Genomic DNA, 26,104 nt, shown 5'->3' with positions numbered 1-26,104 from the left:
TTGCCCTGTTAGAAATGATGACTTTTAAAATGAATAATTCCAATCCAGCCAGATGTGGGCCCATGTGTGCGGGGGGGGGGGCATCCATTTGTGTGTGTCTGTGTCCGTCCGTGTGTGTGTGTGTGTGCTTAAAAAAATAATGTTCCATTTTATATTCCAGGGTTTTAAACCCAGTTCTGGAACAGTCCAAGAACTGAACTTTCGCAGTAATAAGAACGTCTGGGGTTACTTCAGCGTGGCGGCCGCAGGAGGCCTTCATGAATTTGCAGACTCTCAGTTCGGCCATTGTTTCTCATGGGGAGAAAACCGTGAAGAAGCCATCTCGTAAGTAAGAAGGAACAGTGAGACATAAGTCCCTCTTCTTCTCTTGATTTCTCTGCTGATCACAGAAGAATCGGGTGGTATGATCTCCTTTGGTTTAGTTGCCTGCGTGGAATTATATTTTACAGGTGGTCCTTGACTTATAACCATCTGTTTAGTGACTGTTCAGGGTTACAAAGTATTGAAAAAGTGACTTATATTTTATCACATCCCCACGATCAAAATTCTTTCCCCCCCCCCCCAGGTTTTTTATTTTATATTTATACATATCAATGAGTGAATGGTGTGATACCTGGGTATCATACATTTCAATACAAATAAGCACAATAATAGAATAGAATAAAATAACAGAGTTGGAAGGGACCTTGGAGGTCTTCTAGTCCAACCCCCTGCTCAGGCCGGAAACCCTACACCACTTCAGACAAATTATCCAACATCTTCTTAAAGACTTCCAGTGTTGGGGCATTCACAACTTCTGGAGGCAACTTCTGTTCCACTGATTAATTGTTCTAACTGTCAGGAAATTTCTCCTCAGTTCTAAGTTGCTTCTGTCCTTGATTAGTTTCCACCCATTGCTTCTTGTCCTGCCCTCAGGTGCCTTGGAGAATAGCTTGACTCCCTCTTCTTTGTGGCAGCCCCTGAGATATTGGAACACTGCTATCAGTGTTAAATATTATTTCTTACTAAATATTACTACTTATAGTTATTACATTTTATTTTCATTGTTTCATATTGTTTACACATATTTTACTATCGTCCTTCAGTTCTAAACCTCCATTGTGTTCTTTCATATATATGTATATGTATATGCATATGTATATGTATGTTTTGGCGAGGTCTCACTCGCCATCCTCAGGCTGGCTTAAAGCTGCGGCCACACTTTAAGCCAAAAGCACCAGCCAGAGGATGGCGAGTGAGACCTCACCGAAATGTTGCCAAGACAATCTCAATCTTACATGGGAAAAGACCCTAGTACAACAAGACCAGCATACCTACACCTGTGAAAATCTACGAATATGAATATATATATATATATGTATGTATGTATGTATGTATGTATGTATGTATGTATGTGTGTATGTGTGTAAGTGTGCATGTGTGTATGTATGCCCTCCTGAGCTCCATTTTTGCTGGCAGAGGCACCACGGGCTGCTCCTTCGCTGTTTCCAGGGCGGCCCCACAGGCCAGATCTAAGCACCCTGCAGGCCAGATCCTGCCCACGGGCCTTGAGTTTGACACCCCCTGTTATAAGACCTCTCAGGGCCCAGAAACTGGATGGGGCCTTCAGGATGGAAGAAGAGTGAAAAATAGTCTGGTGATATATGCTGACTCTGTAAACCACTTAGAGAGCACTGTGAAGCAGTATATAAGTCTTAAGTGCTAAGTGCTATTCTCCAGTTTATTCTCAGACCTGACTGCCTTTTTTTAAATCTTCAGAAATATGGTCGTTGCTCTGAAGGAGCTGTCCATTCGAGGCGACTTCAGGACCACTGTGGAGTACTTGATTAAGCTGCTTGAAACGGAAAGTTTTCAGCACAACAGCATTGACACTGGTTGGCTGGACCGACTGATTGCTGAGAAAGTGCAGGTAAATCGCCTTCTGGCACAGAAAGGGACGGAATATATCCCAAAAGAAAAACTGCAGCATTTTAGTGCGGATTATCTGTCCGTTGGCGTGTGCTAAATAGATCTCATTCTATCGATAGAAGAGAATATTCTTAGCTCAGGGTTTGAACTGTGGGGTCCTTGGTTGTCTCTGAGCTTGGTGGTTTTCTTGCCGACGTTTCATGACCCAACTAGGTAACATCATCAATGTCAGCGTTCCAAGTATCATGTAGAATTAAATCAGAGTCCAAGGCAAAATGATCCTGAAAGTTCCAATTTAATAAACCAGACATCTTAGCATCGTGCTGTGGAATCCCAATTCTAAAGAACTTCCTGGGATTCCACCCAGTTAAAAGTTCGTGATCTTGTCCCTACACCCACAAATCCATCACATGGTCCAATCATCATCTTCCACGCTGGCATCTCCACCCAGCTGCTTCCTGTCAGGTGCAAAGGTGCGGAGACAAAAGATGACCTTGGTCTTTTAGAAAAGAATGACAACACATTCTACAATCCTATTCCTTTTTGTTCCCCCCTCCCAACTACTACACTAATGAAACAGCATAATGAACCAAGAGAGAGTGTGGCGGGCCAAAGATCCTAAAAGGGATATAATTGCAGGCCTGACAATCAGTGCTAGAAGAGAATGGGGTTTGTGGAGAGGAGGAGGAAGAGGAGGAGGAGGAGGAGGAGAACTGTGGACATTTTGGTGCTCTTATGAGCTTGGTGGTTTTATTGCAGAGGTTTCATGACCCAACTAGGTATCATCATCAGTGCTAGAAGGGAGTGGGGTTTGTGGAGAGGAAGAGGAGGAGGAGGAAGAGGGGAACTGTGGACACCTTGGTGCTCTCTGAGCTTGGTGGTTTTATTGCAGACGTTTCATTATCCAACTAGGTAACAACATCAGTGCTGGGTTAATATTCCTGAAAATTTCTCTCATCTGCACGCTTTCTGAAGCATTTAATGCCTCTATGTGGTTCCAACAGAAGAGAATATTTGTAGTTTGGGGTTGAACCATGGGTTCCTTGGTGGTTTTCTTGCAGATGTTTTATTACCCAACTAGGTAACATCACAGGCATTGATGATGTTACCTATTTGGATAATAAAACTTCTATAAGAAAACCACCAAGCGCAGACAGCACCAAGGACCCCCTTGGATCACATGCTGGTGAACTCTCTAAAGGTGTCCACTTGGGCAATTCTGTTTGGCCATTGGAAACATAGAAAGTTCTCCAGATGATTGAATAGGCCTCCAGGTAAAACAGGAGGCACACGAGGAGGAAGAAAGGAGTGAAAAACAAAACAGATTAAGAAAAAGATATTGGCAGAATGGAAAAGAATGGTAAAGAACTTGGAAGCTAAGAATGGCTAAAGGAACAACTCCATTGGGCTTAAAACATTCATTTTAGTCCCTTGTTTTCTAAAGGAAACTGAAAAGTTGACAATTGGTGATATTTCTTGTGGCCTGACAGCAGCCAGCGGAGCTGGTGACAGATTCAGACAGTGAGGAGGTTGGGGAGGAACCTGGGCCAGTCCTGGAGTCTAGGGAAGACTTTGATAAGGGCTCTGCGTCGGAGGCAGAGAGGGGGCCAGAGCCGTATGCCAGTTATCAGCTGCCTTCAGAGTTCAAGATCAATGGGGCAGAAGAACAGCTGGAACCTGTCCCCGATGTGCACATGTGCAGAGCTGCCAGGAGAAGGGAACAATTAAGGAACAGTGTCCGAGTTTGGGGGGGTAAAGGCACAAGTGGATGGTGAATGGCCCCTCCCATAAGGAATAAAGGGGAGCGAAAGGGGAGGGGAGTTTGCAGGAGACAAGTAGTTTGTTTAATTAGTGTGAAGATTTGTTCGTGACTCTCAGAGACTCCTTGCCAAGTACTTTCTTGTACAGCGTTGGGTTTTGGAAGATATCGGCCTGACAGCTCTCCAAGCCTTGATAAGGTCTGTGGTTGTAAATTCACCCTTGAAAGACTGTTTGCCGGGACTTTGCTGAATGTGAATGAGAGGAATTCACATTAGCTTAATAAAAGGGGTTTTGTCAGGACAAGGAGTCTGCTTCGGGATTTGGTGAAGCCGAGCTCAGAACAACACTAAAGGTTAAGCCATGGGCTGATTCATCCTTAATTTAATAAATATAAAGAAGTAATTTTTGAAAATGGCCTTTCCCCTTGTTTTTCATCTAGGCGGAGAGACCAGACACCATCCTGGGGGTCGTGTGTGGGGCCCTCCACGTGGCTGATGTCAGCCTGCGGAATAGCATCTCCAACTTTCTTCATTCCCTGGAGAGGTAAAAACCATATTTTCAGCACTGATATTTCTTAAAACTTCCTCTTCATCCCTTGTCTTTAGTGTTCTTGGCCGATTGAGAGCCAGTTTGATGTAATGGTTAAGGCATCAGACTAGAAACTGGGAGACTGGGAGTTCTAGTCCTGCCTTAGACGTGAAAGCTGGTTGGGAGACATTGGGCCAATCATTAGGAGATTGTGAATTCTACTTTTGCCTTTGGCATGAAAGCTGCCTGGGTGACTATTTTTTTCACCCAATGAGTGGCGATTGAAATGATACGAATTAAAACTTACTTTAAAAGCCTGGGGGAATAGGACCGTGGCACGACAAAACCGCGCTCGTCAAAATAGCGGTGATAAAACCGTGTTGCTAAAGCCGCGACGTCATCACCGCCGCGACAACAGCGCGGCGACAGAAGGGCGCTTTAAAACAGCGCGGCGGCAGAAAGCCGATTTAAATTAAGGTAAGGGTTAGGATTAGGTTTAGGGGTTTGCTTTAGGGTTAGGTTTAGGGTTAGGTTTAGGGTTAGGTTTAGGGTGCTGAGTGCTTCGGAAGGTGCGGATTTGCCCTCCGCCCTTATGTCAGCGTGGTAAGGTCGCATTTGCTTTAGCGATTCGGACGGAGCGGATTAGCACTCGCGCTTATGTCTCCGCGGATAAGGGCTTCGCGGTATTGTGGTGGAACCGAATAGGACGGCCTCTACCCATCTAATTTGGCTGCTAATCAAGTCTCTCTGGGAAGGGAATCCCCTAAAGGGTGAGCCCCCCCAAAAAGGCTCTTCCCTTTTAGAGATCCACTTCCCCTCCTTCAGCAAGGAGAACCTGGAGGAGAAAATGTCCTCTTTTGTGTGCTATAATTAATGAAGGTCCTGTAGAGACCTGCATCCTTTTAGCCTTACCATCAGGGTTCCAAATAGCATCCAAAATTAAATCAGAGTCCGAGGCAAAGGATTCCAAATTTCTTAAGAGAGTCGTGTTCACCCGTCTGGGAAAACCTAAATCTGAAAGCTTCCCGTTTTTCCCTACCCAGTTGAAAGTTCAAGACCTTGCCCCCACGCCCACCAGTCCATCACATGGTCCAATCTCCCACTGCCATGCTGGCAGTTCCGATCAGGTGCAGAGGTGCAAAGACAAAGGATGACCTTGGCTTTCTAGAAAGAATTTTGTTATGGCTACATAGCATCTAACTCTGTACAATCCCCCTCCCATTTTCCCACCATAGAAAATGCATAGTAGAATAATAGAAAGTGTGGCAGGCCAAAGATTCGAAAGAATGATGGCTGCAGGCCTGACACTTACCTTGTTAGAAGCCTAACTCTTTCCTTGCAAAGCTATTGGCAGGAAATGGAGTACTGTTATTAATTTTTTTTTCTCTTCCAGGGGTCAAGTCTTGCCTGCCCATACATTGTTGAACATAGTGGACGTGGAACTCATCTACGAAGGGAAGAAATATGTACTAAAGGTAAGGTTTATTAGTATGGATAAGCAAATATTCTTATTCAAAAGGGATGCGGTGGCTCAGTGGCTAAGACGCTGAGCTTGTCGATCAGAAAGGTCGGCAGTTTGGTGGTTCGAATCCCTGGCGGCATGTAATGGAGTGAGCTCCCATTACTTGTCCCACCTTCTTTTTTTTTATATATATAATTTTTTATTTTTATTACATAGACAACACATACACACAACAATTTTTTTAAAAAAAGCAAAACAAAAAGAACCCCCCCCCCACAAAAAAACATCATCACATACAGCATGTCGTTTGGTTACAGGTGTTTTAACATCCATATTCTCGAATAACATTTACCATCTCAGATTTTCCATCTAGTATAACTAAATACCTCACTTTCATTGTACAGTATATGTTCAGTTACAATTAGTATTATTTTTTTCCCCAGTAAATCATAATTCCCTTACATTCTAAGATGCTGAGCTTGTCAATCAGAAAGGTTGGCAGTTCGGCAGTTCGAATCCCTAGTGCTGCGTAACGGAGTGAGCTCCCGTTACTTGTCCCAGCTTCTGCCAACCTAGCAGTTTGAAAGCATGTAAAAATGCAAGTAGAAAAATAGTGATAACTTTGGTGGGAAGGTAACAGCGTTCCATGCACCTTCGGCATTTAGTCATGCCGGCCACAGGACCACGGAGACATCTTCGGACAGCGCTGGCTCTTTGGCTTTGAAACGGAGATGAGCACCGCCCCCTAGAGTCGGGAACGACTAGTGGATATGTGCGAGGGGAACCTTTACCTTTACCTATTCTTATTAGTTGATTATTAGCAAAGCTATGAATATTATTGTTATTATTACTATTATTTTTCAAAATTACCTGTATCCAGACAACACACTGTTCAAGTAGATACTGAGTTTTTATGTTTACTAAAGAAAAAATGTATACATAAAATATGTATTAAAAAAAAGGTAATGTAGCACCAGATACCCAGCCACGGGTATCTATTGAGCAACCATTTGTCTGAGATGATTAGTTTCTTGCCTGGGAAGGGGGTTGGACTAGAAGGCCTCTAAAGCCCCTTCCCACTTTGCTATTCTGCTTAGGGATGAGAGTGGCAGGGGAAGCAGAGAACTTTGTGTTCATGTCAATTCTAACAACAATTGGTAAAGGAAACCTATGTTGCAAATCCGTAATAAGAGTGAGTACAGGTAGTGCTTAACTTACAACAGTTCATTTCATGACGGCTTGAAGTTACTATGGTACTGAAAAGTGACTAATGACTGTTTTTCCACGTTTACAACCATTGCTACATTCCCCAGAGTCACATGATCAAAATTCAGATTCTTGGCAAAGGACCCCTATTTAATGACTGTGTCCCGGGGTCATGCGATTTTTCCCATTGTAATCTTCTGACAAGCAAAGTCAATGGGGAAGCCAGATTCACTTAACAATGTGTGACTAACTTAACAACTGCAGTGATCAGCTTAACAACTGTGCCAAGAAAGGCCATTAAAACGGAGAAAGACTCTCTCAATTAAGTGTGTGTGTTAGCCACAGAAATCCTGGGCTCAGTTATAGTCATAAGTCGGGGACTGCCTGTATATAATCCTGCTTTTTACGAAGCAAACGAGGAGCGCCAACATGATTGCCAATGTCTGATAACGGGTATGCCACAAGAAGAAGAAGAAACAAGTGTCAGGATTCCAAATAGCATCCAAAATTAAATCAGAGTCCAAGGCAAAGCATTCCTCAAAGTTCCAGTTTCTTAAGAGAGCCATGTTGGCACATCTGGGAAAACCCGAATGTGAAGGCTTCCCGGTTTTCCACAACCCAGTTGAAAGTTCCAGATCCTGCCCCCACATCCACCAGTCCATCACATGGTCCAATCTCCCACTGGCAGTTCCACCCATCCATTTTCGGCCAGGTGCAGAGGTGCAAAGACAAAGGATGACCTTGGCTTTCTAGAAAGAATTTTGTTGTGGCTACATATCATCTAACTCCATACAATCACCCCCTTCCCATTTTCCCACCATAGAAAATGCCTAGTAGAATAATAGAAAGTATGGCAGGCCAAAGATACGAAAGAAAAGATGGCTGCAGGCCTAACAACAAGTTTGTATGAAAGAGCTGTCCCAAAGAAGATCAAGCTTTTTGGAAGAAGCTTGTGAGGGTTAGAGATTTTATCCATAGATGTCCACCAAAACAATGGCTAGGAGCAGGAAGTGTTTAGCCATAATGCCATCTCTGCATGATGATCTCTTGGAAAATTGCTTTGGGCTGGGAAGATAGCTCCCTCCTCAGGTGTAAGCTGAGATGCCACCCAAAGTCATCCTAAATGTTGTGGCCTGCCAGCGGCCAGCAGAGCTGGCAGCAGATTTCAGACAATGAGGAGGTTGGGGAGGAACATGGGCCACTCCTGGAGTCTGGGGAAGGTTCTGATGAGGACTCTGTGTCAGAGGCATATATGAGGCCAGAGCCATATGCCAGTTATCAGCTGTCTTCAGAGTCAGACATCAGTGAGGCAGACAAACAGCTGGAACCTGTTCATGGTGTGCGCATGCACAGAGTTGCTGGACAAAGGGAACAGCTAAGGAACAAGGGTTGACTTGGGAATAAGGCCACAGGTGGACAGTGAATGGCCCCTCCCATAGGGAATAAAACAGGAGCGAAAGGGGAGTGGAGTTTGCAGGAGACAATTAATTCATTCCTGCATTCTTGCCAAGTAATGCGGCGTCTAAAATATATTGACCTGGTCATTCTCCAAGCCTGATAAAGGTCGGGAATTGTGAATTATCTTGAAAGACTGTGGGAGAGGAAAGACTTTGCTGGAGAGGAATTCACTGTCAATTAAATAAAAGGGGTTTATCGGGACGAGGACTCGGCTCGTGTTGCTGGGGAAGCCTCAGTCAGAACACTTACGAAAGTTGAGATGTCTCCTTACTTCTTGCTCTTCCCTTTCTCACAGGTAGCTCGGCAGTCCCCAAACTCCTACGTTGTCATCATGAACGGTTCCTGCGTGGAGATTGACGTTCACCGGCTAAGTGACGGAGGTCTCCTGTTGTCCTATGATGGGAGCAGCTACACCACCTACATGAAAGAAGAAGTGGACAGGTAACCTTGGATGCTTCAAGGGAGGCTTGCAAGCAGAGGAACAGACCCCAGGATGTCATCCTCTAGAACAGGGGTGTAAAACTCAAGGCCCAGGGGCCAGATCCGGCCCACGGGGTGCTTAGATCTGGCCCACTGGGCCACCCTGGAAACAGCGAAGGACCGGTCCGCAGTGCCTCTGCCAGCAAAAATGGAGCTCAGGAGGGCCGCGTTTTTTCCTGACAGAGGGTCACTGTTGTGACCCGCCAGCAGAGCTGGCAGCAGATTCGGACTGTGAGGAGGTTGGGGAGGAACATGGCCCAATCCTGGAGTCTGGGGAAGGCTCTGATGAGGGCTCTGTGTTGGAGGCAGAGAGAGGGCCAGAGCCGCATGCCAGTTTTCAGCTGCCTTCAGAGTCAGACACCAATGAAGCAGACAAACAGCTGGAGCCTGTTCCCAGTGTGCGCATGCGCAGAGTTGTCAGACGGAGGGAACAGCTAAAGGCTGTGGGCTCCATTTTTCCTGGCAGAATTTTGTAGGAGGCCATTCCAGCCGAAAACAGAGCTTGGGAGCCCATTTTCTTTTCCTTTTAAAAAAAAGTTTTTTAATTAGATAAACATTAAAAACATTGGACATAGTGTCACATTTCTGGCATAAACGTTTCCATATAGTGATTAGATCTTACAACATTTTATATCCATTACATAGGTGGGTGTAGTCTGTCGGATTCCCTATCCATTGATCCTTTCTTTTATATAATTACTAATCATATAAATACATATCCAATTCCTACCTATCACACATTCTTAATACCATGTTTTCCAATTCTTAACTTGTCTGTGTTTTTCTGTCCCGGACTTTTTCCCTCATTTCTAACCATTGGTACCAAATTTCGTGATGTTCTGTCTCACTCTTGTCTTTGAGTTCTAGAGTCAGTCTGTCCGTCTCTGCGCACGTCAGTATCTTAATTATTATTTCTCTTTCCGAGGGAGTCTCTTTATTTTTCCATTTTTGTGCAAAAACAAGTCTTGCCGCCGTTAAAATATGCAGCATTAAACATAGTCCACCTTTGCCATGTTTTTCTTTTGTGATCCCTAGTCGAAATAATTCTGGCCTCAACTCAATCCTTTGATTTAGCATCTCTTCCAAATACTTTCTTATCTGGTGCCAAAAAGCCATAGCTTTCGTGCACTCCCACCAGCCCGCTTTCACTGGCCGAGCACTCGGGCCACCACAGGCACCTCTGACACGAGTGATGTCAAGCTGGCCACGCCCATCATGGCCACACCCTACCCAGGCACTCCCGAGGTCAAACACAACCCTGATGTGGCCCTCAATGAAATCAAGTTTTGTTGCAACAGATTGAGGTTTGTAATCTACTTACGAAAGACCAGGATTTGCGACCACGAAGGTGAGAGAAACAGGTTTATTTGATGCATCGAGTTCAGCGTGCTCACACACCAAAATCTGAACTGCCTGGGCTCTGCCCAGGATGCTACTTTTATGCCGTGTTCCACACTGTGCATTCTCAAGGCGTTTCCATACACGAGACAAGCATGACATTTCGAAAAGCAGAAGTTCATTTGGAATGTTACAGCAAAGGACATAGGAAAAATACAAAAAAGAGAAGTTCCTATAATGTCTTAAGCTGTCAGCAGTTTTTACCTCTGTTCTATCTCTCACCCACGCCTGGCTTCCTGTGCCCCTCCTTTACAGGGTCTTGCCACGCTGTTCAGCCCTATTTTTAATACTTATGAGGAAGTTGGAGAGAAAGTTCACTCCAGCTAAAAGTCAACTTTGGAACTCCAGGGCACTAGAATGAAAAGCCAAGCCAATATGAATTTATAAGGTCCATTCTATTAAGACCACCTAACCTGGCCAGCCACTGGTGGGTTTACCTGTGCACCCCCTCCTGCATCAGTTTGACCCTAAAACTTTTGAGGGCAGTCCAAAAGGCCCTTCAACTTCATAATATTTTGAAGTATGACCAATATAATATAGTGTGACCAAAAGAGGATATTATCCATAATGTCCATAATTGGGCAGTCATCATACTTACCTTCAATATCAAATTAAAGAGGAGCTGGAATGTCGTGGAGGCTTGCGGAAGCGTCGCAAGAGGTAAGGATGCATGCATGCGCTGCGTGTGTTCATGTGGTGGACACCAGGCCCCGTTGCAATCGTACCGGTTGCAACGGGATCCAGAACCTACCACTGCTCCACTATCATGGCTTTGGAAGAGTGGCCACCACAAGGGATGGAAAGCAAGCAAGGCTAGGAGGCATCAGAAAGGAAGGCTAGGATGAGGGATGTCTATAAGGATTCTCGGTCATCCAGGTTGTCCCAAAGATGGTTTTTTTTTCTTCCCAAGAGGGGGGGCAAAGTAGTACGCTCCCAGCCATGCCCTGCAATGCCTCCATCTTCCAGCTCAGGGCAGCGGGCGAAACGAGGAACTGCGGGGAGCCTCCCGTGTTGCACCCCCCCTCCCAGCCTTTGCCCACAAAGACAGACAGACAGACAGACAGACACACACACACACACACACACACCCAGCATGTGTCTCCAATGCTTTGCGGCTAATTTATCTTCTTCTTTCTTCTTCTTTCTTCTTTCTTCTTCCTCCTACCTCCTTCCTCCCTTCTTCTTCTTCTTCTTCTTCTTCTTCTTCTTCTTCTTCTTCTTCTTCTTCTTCTTCTTCTTCTTCTTCTTCTTCTTCTTCTTCTTCTTCTTCTTCCATATCCATCATTGGACGTTGCCAATCCTATTTTTATCATCAGCTGCAGAAAAAGGGCTGCTGAACTTTGTCCAAACCAGCCCCTTAGATTTTGAATCCACGCTGTTCTTCTTCTGCCTGGACCTCGTTTGCCCTCAGTCTTTCCTTGGAAGATTAAGTGAAATATGCCATATTTTTCCAGGTGTCGCATCCCATGTCTAAAACGTTCGCTTTTTAAGAGTTTTGATGATTTCCCTTGGTTTTCCCGGGCTGCTTATCCCCTTCCTCAGTTCTGATTTTCAATTTTCTCAGTAAATAAATACACATTTTCTGTATAGACCATTTTGGTGTTTCTGTGCTCCCCTGCTTAGGTATCGCATCACCATTGGCAATAAAACCTGTGTGTTTGAGAAGGAAAACGACCCATCGATTCTGCGATCCCCCTCAGCCGGAAAACTCATCCAGTATGTGGTGGAAGATGGCGGACACGTCTTTGCTGGACAGTGCTTTGGTGAAATCGAGGTAAAAAGAAAAGTTTGCGAGCCTGTCAGACTGGCCTTCTTGGGAAGACCTTGTGTTAAGGAGAGCTAACACAATCACACACTCACAAGCAGAAACAGTTTCCCTCTGTGTACTCGTTCAATCTCTCTTTTAATCAGAGTGAGATTGATTTTGGATTGAATGTCCCAAAAGTGCTTTTTCAAGAGGCTGAATTTTCTTGTCTCTTCTCTTCTCTTCTCTCCCCTTCCCTCCTCTTCTCACCCTCTTTCTTTCTTTCTTTCTTTCTTTCTTTCTTTCTTTCTTTCTTTCTTTCTTTCTTCTTTCTTTTTTCTTTTTTCTTTTTTCTTCTTTCTTTTTTCTTTTTTCTTTTGTTTGAAGACGTTTCGCTTCTCATCCAAGAAGCTTCTTCCGGCTCTGACTGGATGCTGGAAGGATTTATATTCCTTGCAGACAGCTGGTCATTTGCATCCTTTGAGAGCGTCATGGAGGCAATTTACACTACTCAAGTGACCCTGAGATAAACACAGATAAACCTCCTAGCCTTAACGACTCTCTAAAAGCTGCCAGAAATATGAATCCTTCCATTCTGCATCATCCAGTCGGTTCCACCACAAAATCGCAGAGGACAAAATCGCGCTCGACGAAAGCGCGCATTTGACGTCATCACAGCGTGACGAAAACATCGCGCTGTGATCGAAAAATGTAAAAATAAAGCTAAAACCTTCCCCTAACCCCCCCAAACCTAACCCTAAACCTAACCCTTAACCTAACCCTAAATCTAACCCTAAACCTAACCGTTAACGTAATGAAAAACCTAACGCTAACCCTTAACCTAACGCTAAAGCTAACGCTAACGCTGTAAACCTGACCCTAACCCTTAACCTAACCCTTGCCTTTATGTGAATCGGCTTGCTTTAATTTTAATTTTATTTAAATTTTTAATTTTTTTCGTCGCGCTGTGATGACGTCACATGCGCGCTTTCGTCGAGCACGATTTTGTCCTCCGCGCTTTTGACGGGTCACGCATCCAGTCAGGGCTGAAGAAGCTTTCTGGATGAGAAGCGAAACATCTTCAAAAGGGGAAAGAAAAAAAACCAAGAAAGTCCAGTTGCCTTTTGAGAAAAGCACCTTTGGGACAACCATGACCTGGATGACTGAGAATCTCCATTGACCTTTTGGTTGGAATCAATTTTGTTCCTAAAAAAATTAAAAACAAAACTGAGAAACTGATTAACTTTTTAATGCAAACGCTTATAAACGCCCCATGTGTGTTGTTTCTTCTTCTTCTTCTTCTTCTTCTTCTTCTTCTTCTTCTTCTTCTTCTTCTTCTTCTTCTTCTTCTTCTTCTTCTCCTTCTCCTTCTCCTTCTCCTTCTCCTTCTCCTTCTCCTTCTCCTTCTCCTTCTCCTTCTCCTTCTCCTTCTCCTTCTCCTTCTCCTTCTCCTTCTCCTTCTCCTTCTCCTTCTCCTTCTCCTTCTCCTTCTCCTCCTCCTCCTCCTCCTCCTCCTCCTCCTCCTCCTCCTCCTCCTCCTCCTCCTCCTCCTCCTTCTTCTTCTTCTTAACTCTTCTATTTGTATATGGATTGAATCCATTAAGGAGCACCTTGGATTTCCTGTCTCTTCCCCCTCCCCCCCCATTTAAAGTGTTTTGTAAAGGCACAAAGGCACGATAAGGACCCCCAAATAAATAAAATATATTCATTCAAACTTATATGTGATTTTATTCACAATGTGTCATCGCAGACACCTTGACTTAACAGATTAAAAGTATCTGTTGAAAAGGGGCAAAGGGAGATATTCATCATCCCATTACAAACTAATACATTTCTGATGTATTCAATTTCTGATACCAAACTCTGCCCGGCTGGTATGCACATTTTAGTCTATTTTCCCAGATTTCTCATCTCAGATATTTTCCTTGCGTTCTGTGCGATGGAATTGCAGCCTGAAGAAGGGAGGCCGGGGGGGGGGGGGGGGGGGGCAGCACTTTCTAGAGTCAAAGTCCCAGAACAAGAGACTATGCAGGCAGTCCTGAACTGGATGGGGTAAAGAGGAAAAGTTTCAGAATACAGGTAGTCCTCGACTTATGGCCATAGCTAGGACCTCTTCCCCCTCGGAGCTCTCAGGTTGCCTTGATGCTAGCCGGGACTCCCACGCTGCCTCCTCATCTGATTCTAAGAGCCGAGGTGGCGCAGTGGTTAGGGTGCAGTACTGCAGGCCACTTCAGCTGACTGTTATCTGCAGTTCAGCGGTTCAAATCTCACCGGCTCAAGGTTGACTCAGCCTTCCATCCTTCCGAGGTGGGTGAAATGAGGACCCAGACTGTGGGGGCAATATGCTGACTCTCTGTAAACCGCTTAGAGAGGGCTGAAAGCCCTATGAAGCAGTATATAAGTCTAACTGCTATTGCTATTGATTCGGCTGCCAGAGGGGCCAACGGCCGACAGGCCACAACACAACCAGCTCCAAGCATGGCTATGCCTTTTAAGGAGCTTCCTACATTTATCCCTACTCTTCTTGCTTAAATGAAGCCTAATACTGGCTCTATGAAATACCGTATTTTTCTGAGTATAAGACGCACCGGAGTATAAGACGCACCAAGGTTTTGTAGAGGCAAATTAAAAAAAAAGTTGTTGCACTCTGCAGAACTCCCCAAAACGGCCCGTTTTTTGCAAAAACAGCCCCGTGGTTTTTTTTGTTTTTTTTTAAAGGGGGATGAATAGCCTTTAGGAAGCTTTAGAGTGTTCCTGGGGGCTGGGAGGGGGGCAAAATTGAGCAAAAACAGCCTATTTTTCGTGAAAATGGGCCCCTTTTATGTCAGAAAAAATTGCATGCATAGCCTTTAGGAGGCTTACAGAGTGCTCCTGGGGGCTGGGGTGGGGGCAAAATTGAGCATTGCTGCCCTCTCCAGCCTCCAGGAGCTCTCAGAAAGCCTCCTAAAGGCTCTGCATGACCCTTTTAGTGAAGTGGGTGGGGTTTCGGGAGGCAAAAAATGCTGTATTCAGTGTATAAGACGCACCCGGATTTTCAGCCTCTTTTTTGAGGGAAAAAGGTGCGTCTTATAGTCCGAAAAAATACGGTATGTTAAGAGGAAACACGAAAATTACAAAAGCAGCTGGACCTCAGCAGGGCAAAGGGATGCAGGGAGGCGAAAACTCCGAGAACTCCCTTGCTTAACCTGTCCTACTGCTGTTTTCAGGTGATGAAGATGGTGATGACACTCACGGCGGCAGAATCGGGCTGCATCCATTATGTGAAACGTTCGGGAGCAGCCCTTGAGCCAGGATGTATCATTGCTAAAATGCAGCTGGATGACCCGAGCAGAGTTCAACAGGTACATTTGGAGGCTTAGCATCAAGGACTAATTCTTCACACAGATTTAAGCTAAACAAAAAAAAAATGGGGGTTGGCTTCTGGGGACATCTGCTGTTGCTGTTTGGGGTCTTGTTCGGGGTGGGGGGTGGGGGGAAGGGAAGGGATGCCTTTTCCACTCTGACCTAGAGTGTTGTGATCTCCTGGTAGTCTCCCATCCAAGCACCAGCCAGCTCTAAACTCGGTTAGCTTTTAGAGATTGGGGAAGATCAGCTAGGACAGTGTTGCCTAACCCTTTTCGCCTCGGGTGCCAAAAGCACGCCGTGTGTGCACTATTGTGCGTGCGTGTGTGGCCACCCCCATTATTTAATTCCCCTGTGCGTGTGTGTGTGTGACACCCCCCCCCACTGCCCTGCGCATGCATGCATGGCTTTCTTGGAGCCTGGGGAGGGCAAAAACAGCCTCCCCCGCCCCAAATGGAGGCCCTCCAGAGGCCAGAAACAGCCCATTTTCTGTCTTCCGATGGACCTGTAGGTCCGTTTTTCTCCCTCCCCAGGCTCCAGAGGCTTTCTAGGAGCCTGGGAAAGGGGGGGAAATGACCCAACATGGAAACCGGAAGTCCGGGAACAACTTCCAGTTTGCGCATTGGGTGGTTTTTCACCCTCCGGAGGCCTCAGGGAAGCCTCCGGAGGGTTAAAAAACGGCCAAAAATCAAGGCCAAAAATCAGCTGGCCAGTGTGTGCATGCGTGCTGGAGCTGACAGGGCAACGCCTCATGTGTCCTCAGAAATGGCTCCACGTGCCACCTGTGGCACACGTGCCATAGGTTTGCCATCACGGAGCGAGAAGCTAGGGCTACTTATTGGGCCCAAAAATTCTTGGTCATGATCAAGGAGATGAATCCAAGAAATGGTTCCAAGGTCTTATGAGCCACCTCATACAGTAATATGTACATGAGTAGCCCCATGGCAAGATGGGTGGATAACAACAACAACAACAACAACAATATCCTGTTTCCCTGAAAATAAGACCTCCCTGGATAATAAGCCCAATTGGGCTTTTGAGCGCATCCCCTGAGAATAAGCCCTCCCTGAAAATATTGCAACACAGCAGCAGCCATGAGGTGACCACGCTCGCCGGCACCTGCACCTCAAAAATAATAAGACCTCCTTGAAAAAAAGGCCAAGTGCTTATATAAGACCCTGTCTTATTTTTGAGGAAACATGATAATAATAACAACAACAACAACAGCTGAAGAAACCATGGACATCCTTGTAAGCTGTTGCAAGAAACTTGCAGAAACTGGTCACAAGCAGCATTTTCACTGTGAGGTGAATTTTGGCTGAAAACTGGAATCTTGACGCCAGTTTCCAGCAAAAAACATTGCAGACATGTGACTGCAGGACTCTACAAACGGCCTTAAATGTGGACTGGTTGTAGAATGACCAAAATGGGGATCATATGATCCGGGGTGGATGGGGGGGGGGGATGGTGGCAGCTATTGGGACTTCAAATCCAGATCATAAATACCATATTTTTCATTTTTTTCATTTTTTTTTTCCATTTTATTAAGCATTTATAGGCCGCCCTTTCCCTGAGGGGACTCAGGGCGGCTTACAATAAAAAGGGAGGGGAGTGCAGGACAAAACATAAAAAGAAAATGTGAATAAAAATAATTAGCAATAAAAAACCCAACATTCATTCAACATTCGGGAGGGGCGAGAGTAAAGTCTTATCCCCAGGCCTGACGGGATAGCCAGTTCTTGAGGGCTGTGCGGAAGGCCTGGACGGTGGTGAGGGTGCGGATCTCCACGGGGAGATTGTTCCATAGCGTCGGAGCTGCAACTGAGAAGGCTCTCCTCCGCGTAGTCGCCAGTCGGCACTGACTGGCGGATGGAATTCGGAGGAGGCCTACTCTATGCGATCTGATGGGACGGAGGGAGGTAATCGGCAGAAGGCGGTCTCTCAAATAGCCAGATCCACTACCATGGAGCGCTTCAGAGTATAAGGCGCACCAGGGTTTTAAAGAGGCAAAATAAAAAAAAAGTTTTTGCACTCTCTGCAAACCTCCCCAAAACGGCCAGTTTTTTGCAAAAACGGGCCCATTTTGTTTTTTAAAAAAGTCATGAATAGCCTTTAGGAGGCTTATAGAGCCCTCCTGGGGGCTGGAGGGGGGGGGGGCAAAATTGAGCAAAAAAACAGCCTGTTTTTTGCTCATTTCTGCCCTCCCCAGCCCCCAGAAGCTCTCTGAAAGCCTCCTAAAGGCTCTGCACGGCCATTTTGGTGAAGGGGGCGGGGTTTCAGGAGGCAAAAAACGCTGTATTCAGTGTATAAGACGCACCCAGTTTTTCAGCCTCTTTTTTGAGGGAAAAAGGTGCGTCTTATACTCTGAAAAATACGGTACCTTTTTTTTTTTGAGGTCCACCTAACTTCGAAAAGGAGGATCAACCTTTGGTGGAACTGTTGAGTTTGAGAAAGAAGCTTCAGCTCAGAAGATCTGAGAAAGTGATCCCTTTTGAGATAAAGCAGATGATTGGATGGGTACAAGACTCACAGCGCTGACTAGCTTGTCTTTTTCTTGTCCTCTCAAGGCCGACCTCCATATGGGAACCTTGCCCCAAATCCAGAGCACAGCCCTGCGGGGTGAGAAGCTTCATCGGATCTTCCATTATGTCTTTGACAACCTACTCAATGTGATGAACGGATACTGCCTTCCAGATCCCTATTTCACCGCCAAGGTAGTGTCTGTTGCTTTCTTTTGCCCCCTCCTGTTGGCATAGAAACCATATTCTAAGAGGCATGGTGGCGCAGTGGTTGGAATGTAGTATTGCAGGCTAACTTTGCCCGCTGCCGACAGTTCAAGTCTCATTGGCTGAAGGCCGACTCAGCCTTCGAGGTGGGTAAAATGAGGACCCGGATTTTTGGGGGCAATATGCTGACTCTATAAAACCGCTTAGAGAGGGCTGTGAAGCATTGTGAAGCAGTATATAAGTCTTAAGTGCTATTGCTATCTTAATCCCTTATGCCAGTATTTCCACTCTGGTGGGCTTCCAGAGGTGGTAGAAGTTCAAAGAATTCCCAGCCAATTAACGCTGCATGTTTAGTTCTAGCACATCTGGAGAACATGACCCAAGGTCAGGGTTTCTCAATCTTAGCAGCTTTTAAATGTGTGGACTCCAACTCCCAGCATACAGTATGCTGACTGAAGTATTCTGGGAGTTGAAGTCCATACATCTGAAAGTTATCAAGGTTGAGAAACACTGCCCTAGGTGAATGTTGCTCTTCCTTTCTTTCTTTCTTTCTTCCTTCCTTCCTTCCTTCCTTCCTTCCTTCCTTCCTTCCTTCCTTCCTTCCTTCCTTCCTTCCTTCCTTTTCCCCCTCTATATTACTCTCCCACCCTTTGTTTCTTTCACTCCTTCATTCCCTTTCCCCTCCCTCTCTTCCTCTCTTCCTCCCTTTGTTTCTTTCATCCCTTCCTTTCTTCCTTCCTTTCCCCCTTTTTTCTTCTCTCCCTCCCTTTGTTTCTTTCACTCCTCCCTCCCCCTCCCTCCCTCCCTCCCTTCCTGCCTTTTCCCCTTTCTCCCTTCCTCTCTCCCTCCCTTTGTTTCTTTCACTCCCCCCTCCTTCCCTCCCTTCCTTACTGCCTTTTCCCCTTTCTCCCTTCCTCCCTCCCTCCCTTTGTTTCTTTCACTCCTCTCTCCCCCCCTCCCTCCCTCCCTTCCTTCCTTTTCCCCTTTCTCCCTTCCTCTCTCCCTCCCTTTGTTTCTTTCACTCCCCCCTCCTTCCCTCCCTTCCTTACTGCCTTTTCCCCTTTCTCCCTTCCTCCCTCCCTCCCTTTGTTTCTTTCACTCCTCTCTCCCCCCCTCCCTCCCTCCCTTCCTTCCTTTTCCCCTTTCTCCCTTCCTCTCTCCCTCCCTTTGTTTCTTTCACTCCCCCCTCCTTCCCTCCCTTCCTTACTGCCTTTTCCCCTTTCTCCCTTCCTCCCTCCCTCCCTTTGTTTCTTTCACTCCTCTCTCCCCCCCTCCCTCCCTCCCTTCCTTCCTTTTCCCCTTTCTCCCTTCCTCTCTCCCTCCCTTTGTTTCTTTCACTCCTTCCTTCCTTTTACCCTTTCTCCCTCTCTCCCTCCCTTTGCTTCTTTCACCCATCCTCCCTCCCTCCCTCCTTCTAGAAAACAAACTTATGTACCTGTTGTTTTGGCTTACTTTTCAACTCCATCTCTAACTCAGGTGAAGAACTGGGTTGAACGGTTAATGAAGACTCTCCGGGATCCATCCTTGCCTCTATTGGAGCTCCAGGATATCATGACCAGCGTCTCCGGACGGATCCCTCCCAACGTGGAAAAATCCATCAAAAAAGAAATAGCACAGTATGCGAGTAACATCACGTCTGTCCTCTGCCAGTTTCCCAGCCAGCAGGTAAGGAAAGTTTTGCCTGTGATCTGGGTTGAAACGGAGCTGAAATTGACTTGAGAGAGGTTAGATGGAAGAAGAATATCCTTGATTGTCAGAGATGGGGAGGAGGGGGAGGAAGGAGGCTCTGAATAGGACAACTCGCTGCGGGCCAACTCGTGTTGCCAATTCAGTGTGGGACAACTCACCGCTGGACAATCAAACACTAATATCAAAAAATGTTGGAATAGAATCATTAAAGAAAGGATGCAAAAGGAGGGACAGAATGAAATGTGAATGCCCAAAATTAAAATGCCCTTATCTATATTTCTCTCTCTCTCTCTCTCTCTCTCTCTCTCCCTCCCTCCCTCCCTCCCTCCCTCCCTCTCTCTCTCTCTCTCTCTCTCTCTCTGTCTATATCTATCTATCTATCTATCTATCTATCTATCTATCTATCTATCTATCTATCTATCTATCTATCTATCTATCTATCTATCTATCTATCTATCTATCATCTAAAAGCCAAATACCACTCATTCATCATGAAATCTCCAGAATTGTAAAACCTACAAACTTGAAATTCGGCACGTATGTTTGCTCTTGGCTTCTAGGTGCTCACTAAAGGAATTTTTGAAATGACCATCAGATCACCAGTATTTCTTATACTTTATTACATTAACACACTCTGATGCTAAGGAGTTAGACATTCTACTCCCCCTCCCCACCTGAAAGGAACTCTGTTCCAACAACCAGTTGCCTCATATTAACACGCTCTGATGCTAAGGAGTTAGACATGCTACTCCCTCTCCCCACCTGAAAGGAACTCTGTTCCAACTGCCAGTTGCCTATTATTAACATGCTCTACCCCTTCGCTAGACTGGCCGTGGGCGTGGCCAGCGCATGACTTATCCGGGCTGCGAGCTGGAAGTTTAGACATTCTACCCCTCCCCCCCACCTGAAAAGAACTCTGTTCCAACTGCCAGTTAACTTTCCATTATTTTCTCATTCATTTTCAAGCTTTAAGTGTCAATTTATCAAGCCCGATCACATAGTTTCGTAGCAAAGTATCAGTATTCAGTTAGTTTTAAATAATCAAATTGAATCGTCCCACTGCAAGTTGGCTGTGACGAGTTGGCCGCAGTTAATTGTCCCATTCCGGGAGAAGGAATGGAAGGGAGAACAATCCTGAACAAGGAAAGGTAAGAAGGTGAGGTTGTTGGCCGCTAGTCTCAGCAGTTCAGTCTGGGTTGCAAGAAATTTGGGAAGAAACATTTCAGATTATTCAGAGACTCCCATCTTAACAGACTCACCATGAAAGAAATTTGAGAAATTTCTGGGTAGTCCTAGAAAGGTAGTCCTCAACTTACAACTGTAATTGTGCCCCTCATTGTGAGAGTCATAAAGTGGGTCACTAGGTGACCACCTGATTTTGCAATCTTTTTTTGCGACCGTTGATAAATGCAGTAGACATTACGTGAATCCATTGTTGCTTTGGAGGGGTTTTTTTTTTGCTTGAAATTGGAAGTAAACTCCCATGTTGCTTAGTGCTGGAGTTTCCAGTCTTTATTACTGTCAATAAAAGAGGACTACCGGAATAGCTAGTCCTTGTTTAGTGACTGCCTCATTTAGCGAGCCTAGCAGGTTTGCCAAGCGGTGCCAAGGAAATCTGAAATCAGATCATAAGCATGGTGTTCTGACCGAGGCTTCCCCAAAAAGCACGAGGCAGAGTCCTGGTCCCGACAAAACCCCGTTTATTAAGCAAATGTGAATTCCTCTCATTCACATTCAGCAAAGGCCTGGAAAACAGTCTTTGAAAGGAATATTTATGATCACAGACCTTATCTATCTTGGAAAGCTGCCATGTAAATGTTTTCCAAATGAGGTGCTGTGAAAGGAAAGACTTGGCACAGAGTCTCTGAGATTTACTGGACAGATCTTCACCCTCCTGAAATGAATCTAACGAACGAATTGTTTCCTGCAAAAGCCCACTCCCCTTTTGCTCCTCTTTTATGTCCTATGGAAGAAGCTATTCACCATCCACCTGTGACTTTACTCCCAAGTTTACCCTGATTTATGAGTTGTTCTTTTCTTCTGGGAGCTCTGTGTATGCGCACACTGGGAACAGGCTCCTGCTGTTCCTCTGCCTCATTGTTGTCTAGTTCCGTAGGCACCTGATCACTGCCAGACAGCCTCAGCCCTGTCTCTGCCTCTGACGCAGAGCCCTTGTTCGAGCCTCCAGGACTGGCCCATGCTCCTCCTCACCTCCTCACTGTCCGACTCTGCTGCCAGCTCTTCTGGCCACTGATGGACCACAACACATAGTTGCAGTTTGACTTACCAACCACTTTGCTTATCAGTCGAGACACTTGTCTCGATTGTGTTGATAAACAAGGACTACAGGCAGTCCTCACTTTATGACCAGAATTAAGCCCCAAATTTCTGTTGTTAAGTGAGACAGTTAAGTGTGTTTTGTCCCATTTTATGACCTTTCTTGCCACAGTTGTCAAGTGGTTCAGTTAGTAAGTGAAGTGGTTCAGTGGTTAAGTGAATCTGGCTTTGCTTGCTAGAAGGTCATAAAAAGTGGTCACATGGCCCTGGGACTCTTCAATGGTCGAAAGTCACTTTTTTCAGTGCCGTTATAACTTTGAACAGTCACTAAATGAACTGTTGTAAGTCGAGGACTACCTGTACCTATAAGCAGGTCAAAAGGAATCTACCATGTTTTCCCCAAAATAAGACAGGGTCATATTTTCTTTTGACCCCCCTAAAATAAGCGCTTGGCCTTATCTTCGGGGAGGTCGTATTATTTTTGAGGAAGGACTCCCTGGAGAAGAGCCTGATGCTGGGAAAAATGGAGGGCAGAAGAAGAAGGGGACGACAGAGAAGGAGGTGGCTGGCTGGAGTCACCGAAGCAGTCGGCGGGAGCTTAAATGGACTCCAGAGGATGGTAGAGGACAGGAAGGCCTGGAGGAATGTTGTCGATAAGGTCACGATGGGTCGGACATGACTTCACAACTGACAACTAACAACTTATTATTTTTGAGGTGCAGGAGGTGGCTAGATGGAGTCACCTCATGGCTGCTGCTCTGTTGCAATATTTAGCGCATGCGCTCAAAAGCCCAATTGGGCTTATTATCTGGAGAGGTCTTATTTTCAGGGAAACAGGGTAGCAAAACTTTTTCTCCTCAAAATCTTCTCTGTCTATGAGTTTAATTTTAGAAATTAGGCCAGCCTATTTTTGAAACTTAGTGAGAAGTTTGCTCTTTCTAAAAAAAAAAAAAAGAAAGCCACGTTTGCCTAAATTTTGGTATGAGGTGTCGGATTCTGTCTGGTATGTGTCCATTCCCCCCATCCCTCCTTTTCGGTCAAGCCCAAAACTTTGAGGGTGTCAATTCCAGTTTGCGTCTTTTCTTACCTGTAGATTGCCAACATCCTGGACAGCCATGCAGCCACCTTAAACCGCAAATCGGAGCGTGAGGTTTTCTTCATGAACACTCAGAGTATTGTGCAGCTGGTTCAAAGGTGAGTGTGGATCACAGAAATGATCTTTGGCGAAATCTGAGTGGGAGAGCCCAAAGATCTCTTAAGTGGCCAAAGTTGGAGACTGCTGATCTAGTGCAGGGCTGTCAAACTCAATTTCATTGAAGGCCGCATCAGAGGTGTGTTTGACCTCGGGGGGGACTGGGTGGTCGTAGCCAGGCAGTGGTGGGATTCAGCCAGTTCGCACCTATTCGGGAGAACCGGTTGTTAACTTTCTAAGCAGTTCAGAGAACCGGTTGTTGGAAGAAATCTCCTTTGTTTTTTCCCACTTTGCAGGGCTAATCCTGTAAGGAAGGCAGGAAGGAAACATTCTGGTGTTGTTTCTAGCCTAATCTTTTCATTGAAAAGGTTTTTATTTTCCATTTTTTCATTTTCATACACTCACATATATACTGTGCATAGCCGGGGCCATACAACATTAAACAATAATCACAGCAGTTCCTCTTTTCAACAATACCCCCAAAATTAGAAACCCAATATACCTCTTCCACTCTCCATACACCTCTTTCTTCCACCCCCTCCAACTTTCTATCTTCCCTCCATCATTCCCCTCTACCCTACTTCCCCTCCCCCTCTACCACTCCTCTCTCCCGATCCACTCCCTCCCTTCCTTCTCACCCACCCTCCCATCCTCTCTCCCGCCCTCTCTACCCCTCTTTCTTCTATCCCACTCCTCCTCCCCTTGGTGTATTTCCACTATATGTCAATGTACTCAACTTGTCCTATTTTTACAGAGAAATTAAAGAGAAACAGTATACATGTGAAGTCGCATTACATTGATATCTAACACATAGTATATATCCCTCCCTCCCCCCACCCTCCCCCCCAACATCCCACCTCCCTCCCCCCCCCGACTTCCCAGAGCCTGTACACGGTATAGATGTTTAACAAAAACAGTCTAAAATATATTGAGAAAAAAGAAATAGCCTAATCTTTATTGCCCTGTTTACAGAAACTGCCTCTCCGGTTAACCCTTATTACATTGTAACAGCTAAGGCGAAGCGGTCATCGATGTGAGTGACATTGAATTGGCCACGCCCAACCAGTCACATGACCACTGAGCCACGCACACCCAGCTGGTCATTAGGGCAGAGAACCGGTTGTTAAATTATTTGAATCCCACCACTGTAGCCTGGGTGGGTGTGGCCAGGGTGGGCGTGGCCAGCTTCACATCACTCGTGTTGGGGGCACCTGTGGTGGCCCGAGCAGGGCTGGGGGTGGGGATCCATTGTCTCCAGCAGAGGAATTCTGGGAGTTGAAGCCCACAAGTCATAAAGCGGCCAAGGTTGGAGACCCCTGCACTAGACGAATCCAGCAAGTGTGTTTACAACTCAACCATGATGTCGAGGATGATCCGCGTGGGCGTTTTCATCGGAGGGGGTCTCTCTCTTTTTCAGATACCGAAGCGGCAACCGAGGTCACATGAAGGCAGTCGTGATGGATTTGCTTCGGCAGTACCTGAAGGTGGAAACGCAGTTCCAACACGGTGGGTCGTCTCCGTTTCAGCGTTTGCATTTTCGAACCAGGGCGGTTGGGAGGAGGGACCTGACAACAGGAAGGAAGAAGCAGCTGTAATCATTCTGGCCGCCAGGTGGCAGCCTTGTCCTGGGATGTCAACCCAAAGAGGCTCTGCCAACTGATTGAAATTGTTCTTTTCTAACGGAGGGTTGACTTTCACCAGGGGTGTCAGGCAGGCTGGTTAACCGTAGTCTAGGGGGAGAGCTTTTAGAGCTGATTTCCCTTGACCCTTGACCCTGGGTAACAGCAGTTGGAATGGCCAGCCCTTCCCTCCCCCTATTAGCCCTTCAAGAGCATTGCAAGCGTTTTGCTTCAATTTCATGGATCCATCTCTGCCTCCCCATCCAACCTGTTTCGGTTAGTTCTTCAATGCTGCTCGCATGAGCCATGAATACTAACTCCTTCCTTGCTCCCTTACTCTGCCTTCACCATTCATCTTTTCCTTCCTTCCTTTCGATCTTTCCATCCTTCCTTCCTATCTGCCCTCCCTTCCCTCCCTCCCTCCCTACATCTAACTTTCCTTCCTTCCTTCCCTCCCTTCCTATCTTTCCATCCTTCCTTTCTTCCCTCTCTCCCTCCCTACATCTCTTTTCCTTCCCCCCTTTCTGTCTTTCCATCCTTCCTTCCTATCTGCCCGCCCTCCTTCCCTACATGTAACTTTTCCTTTCTTCCTTCCTTCCTTCCTTCCTTCCTTCCTTCCTTCCTTCCTTCCTTCCTTCCTTCCTTCCTTCCTTCCTTCTTGCCTGCCTGCCCTCCCTTCCTTCCCTCCCTACATCTAACTTTTCCTTCCTTCCTCTCTCCTTCCCTACATCTCTTTTCCTTCCTTCCGTCCTTCCTTCCTTCCTTCCTTCCTTCCTTCCTTCCTTCCTTCCTTCCTTCCTTCTTTCCTTTCTGCCTTTCCAACCTTCCTTCCTCTGCCCTCCCACCCTCCCTACATCTATCTTTTCCTTCCTTCCTCCCTACATAAATCTATCTTTTCCTTCCTTCCTTCCTTCCTTCCTTCCTTCCTTCCTTCCTTCCTTCCTTCCTTCCTTCCTTCCTTCCTTCCTTTCTCCCTCTTCCTGTCTTTCCATTCTGATTCAGCAGCTTGAATCCCTAGTGCTGCGTAACAGAATGAGCTCCCGTTACTTGCCTCAGCTTCTGCCAATCTAGAAGTTTGAAAGCATGTAAAAGATGCAAGTAGAAAAATAGGGACCACCTTTGGTGGGAAGGCAACAGTGTTTCGTGCGCCTTTGACGTTTAGTCATGCCGGCCACATGACCACAGAGACGTCTTCGGACAGTGCTGGTGCTTCGACTTTGAAACAGAGATGAGCACTGCCCCCTAGAGTCAGGAATGAGTAGCATGCATGTGCGAGGGGAACCTTTACCTTACCAGTCAAAACAAAAAATTTTC

At 46.0% G+C, this 26,104-nt stretch overlaps 1 protein-coding gene across 6 annotated transcripts in view; it reads left to right on the top strand.

Moving 5' to 3' along the window:
- Positions 1 to 26,104, top strand: part of ACACA (acetyl-CoA carboxylase alpha) — a 305,545-nt gene that overhangs the window by 78,240 nt on the left and 201,201 nt on the right. For all 6 annotated transcript variants that reach the window (XM_087717132.1, XM_087717127.1, XM_087717128.1 and 3 more), the window contains 11 exons: positions 161 to 324; positions 1,759 to 1,909; positions 4,109 to 4,212; positions 5,591 to 5,672; positions 8,619 to 8,764; positions 11,825 to 11,975; positions 15,152 to 15,286; positions 17,855 to 18,001; positions 19,490 to 19,678; positions 23,073 to 23,173; positions 24,589 to 24,677. In XM_087717132.1, the coding sequence (XP_087573258.1) occupies positions 161 to 324; positions 1,759 to 1,909; positions 4,109 to 4,212; positions 5,591 to 5,672; positions 8,619 to 8,764; positions 11,825 to 11,975; positions 15,152 to 15,286; positions 17,855 to 18,001; positions 19,490 to 19,678; positions 23,073 to 23,173; positions 24,589 to 24,677 (1,459 nt within the window). The remainder of the gene's footprint in view (positions 1 to 160; positions 325 to 1,758; positions 1,910 to 4,108; positions 4,213 to 5,590; positions 5,673 to 8,618; positions 8,765 to 11,824; positions 11,976 to 15,151; positions 15,287 to 17,854; positions 18,002 to 19,489; positions 19,679 to 23,072; positions 23,174 to 24,588; positions 24,678 to 26,104) is intronic.

The sequence above is a fragment of the Thamnophis sirtalis genome, unplaced genomic scaffold (assembly GCF_051295495.1).
Source record: "Thamnophis sirtalis isolate CommonGarterSnake01/CBP01778 unplaced genomic scaffold, rThaSir2_p1.2 scaffold_6, whole genome shotgun sequence".
Taxonomy (NCBI): Eukaryota; Metazoa; Chordata; class Lepidosauria; order Squamata; family Natricidae; genus Thamnophis; species Thamnophis sirtalis.
Note: the sequence above shows the minus strand (reverse complement) of the source record. Positions and strands in the feature narration are given on the sequence as shown.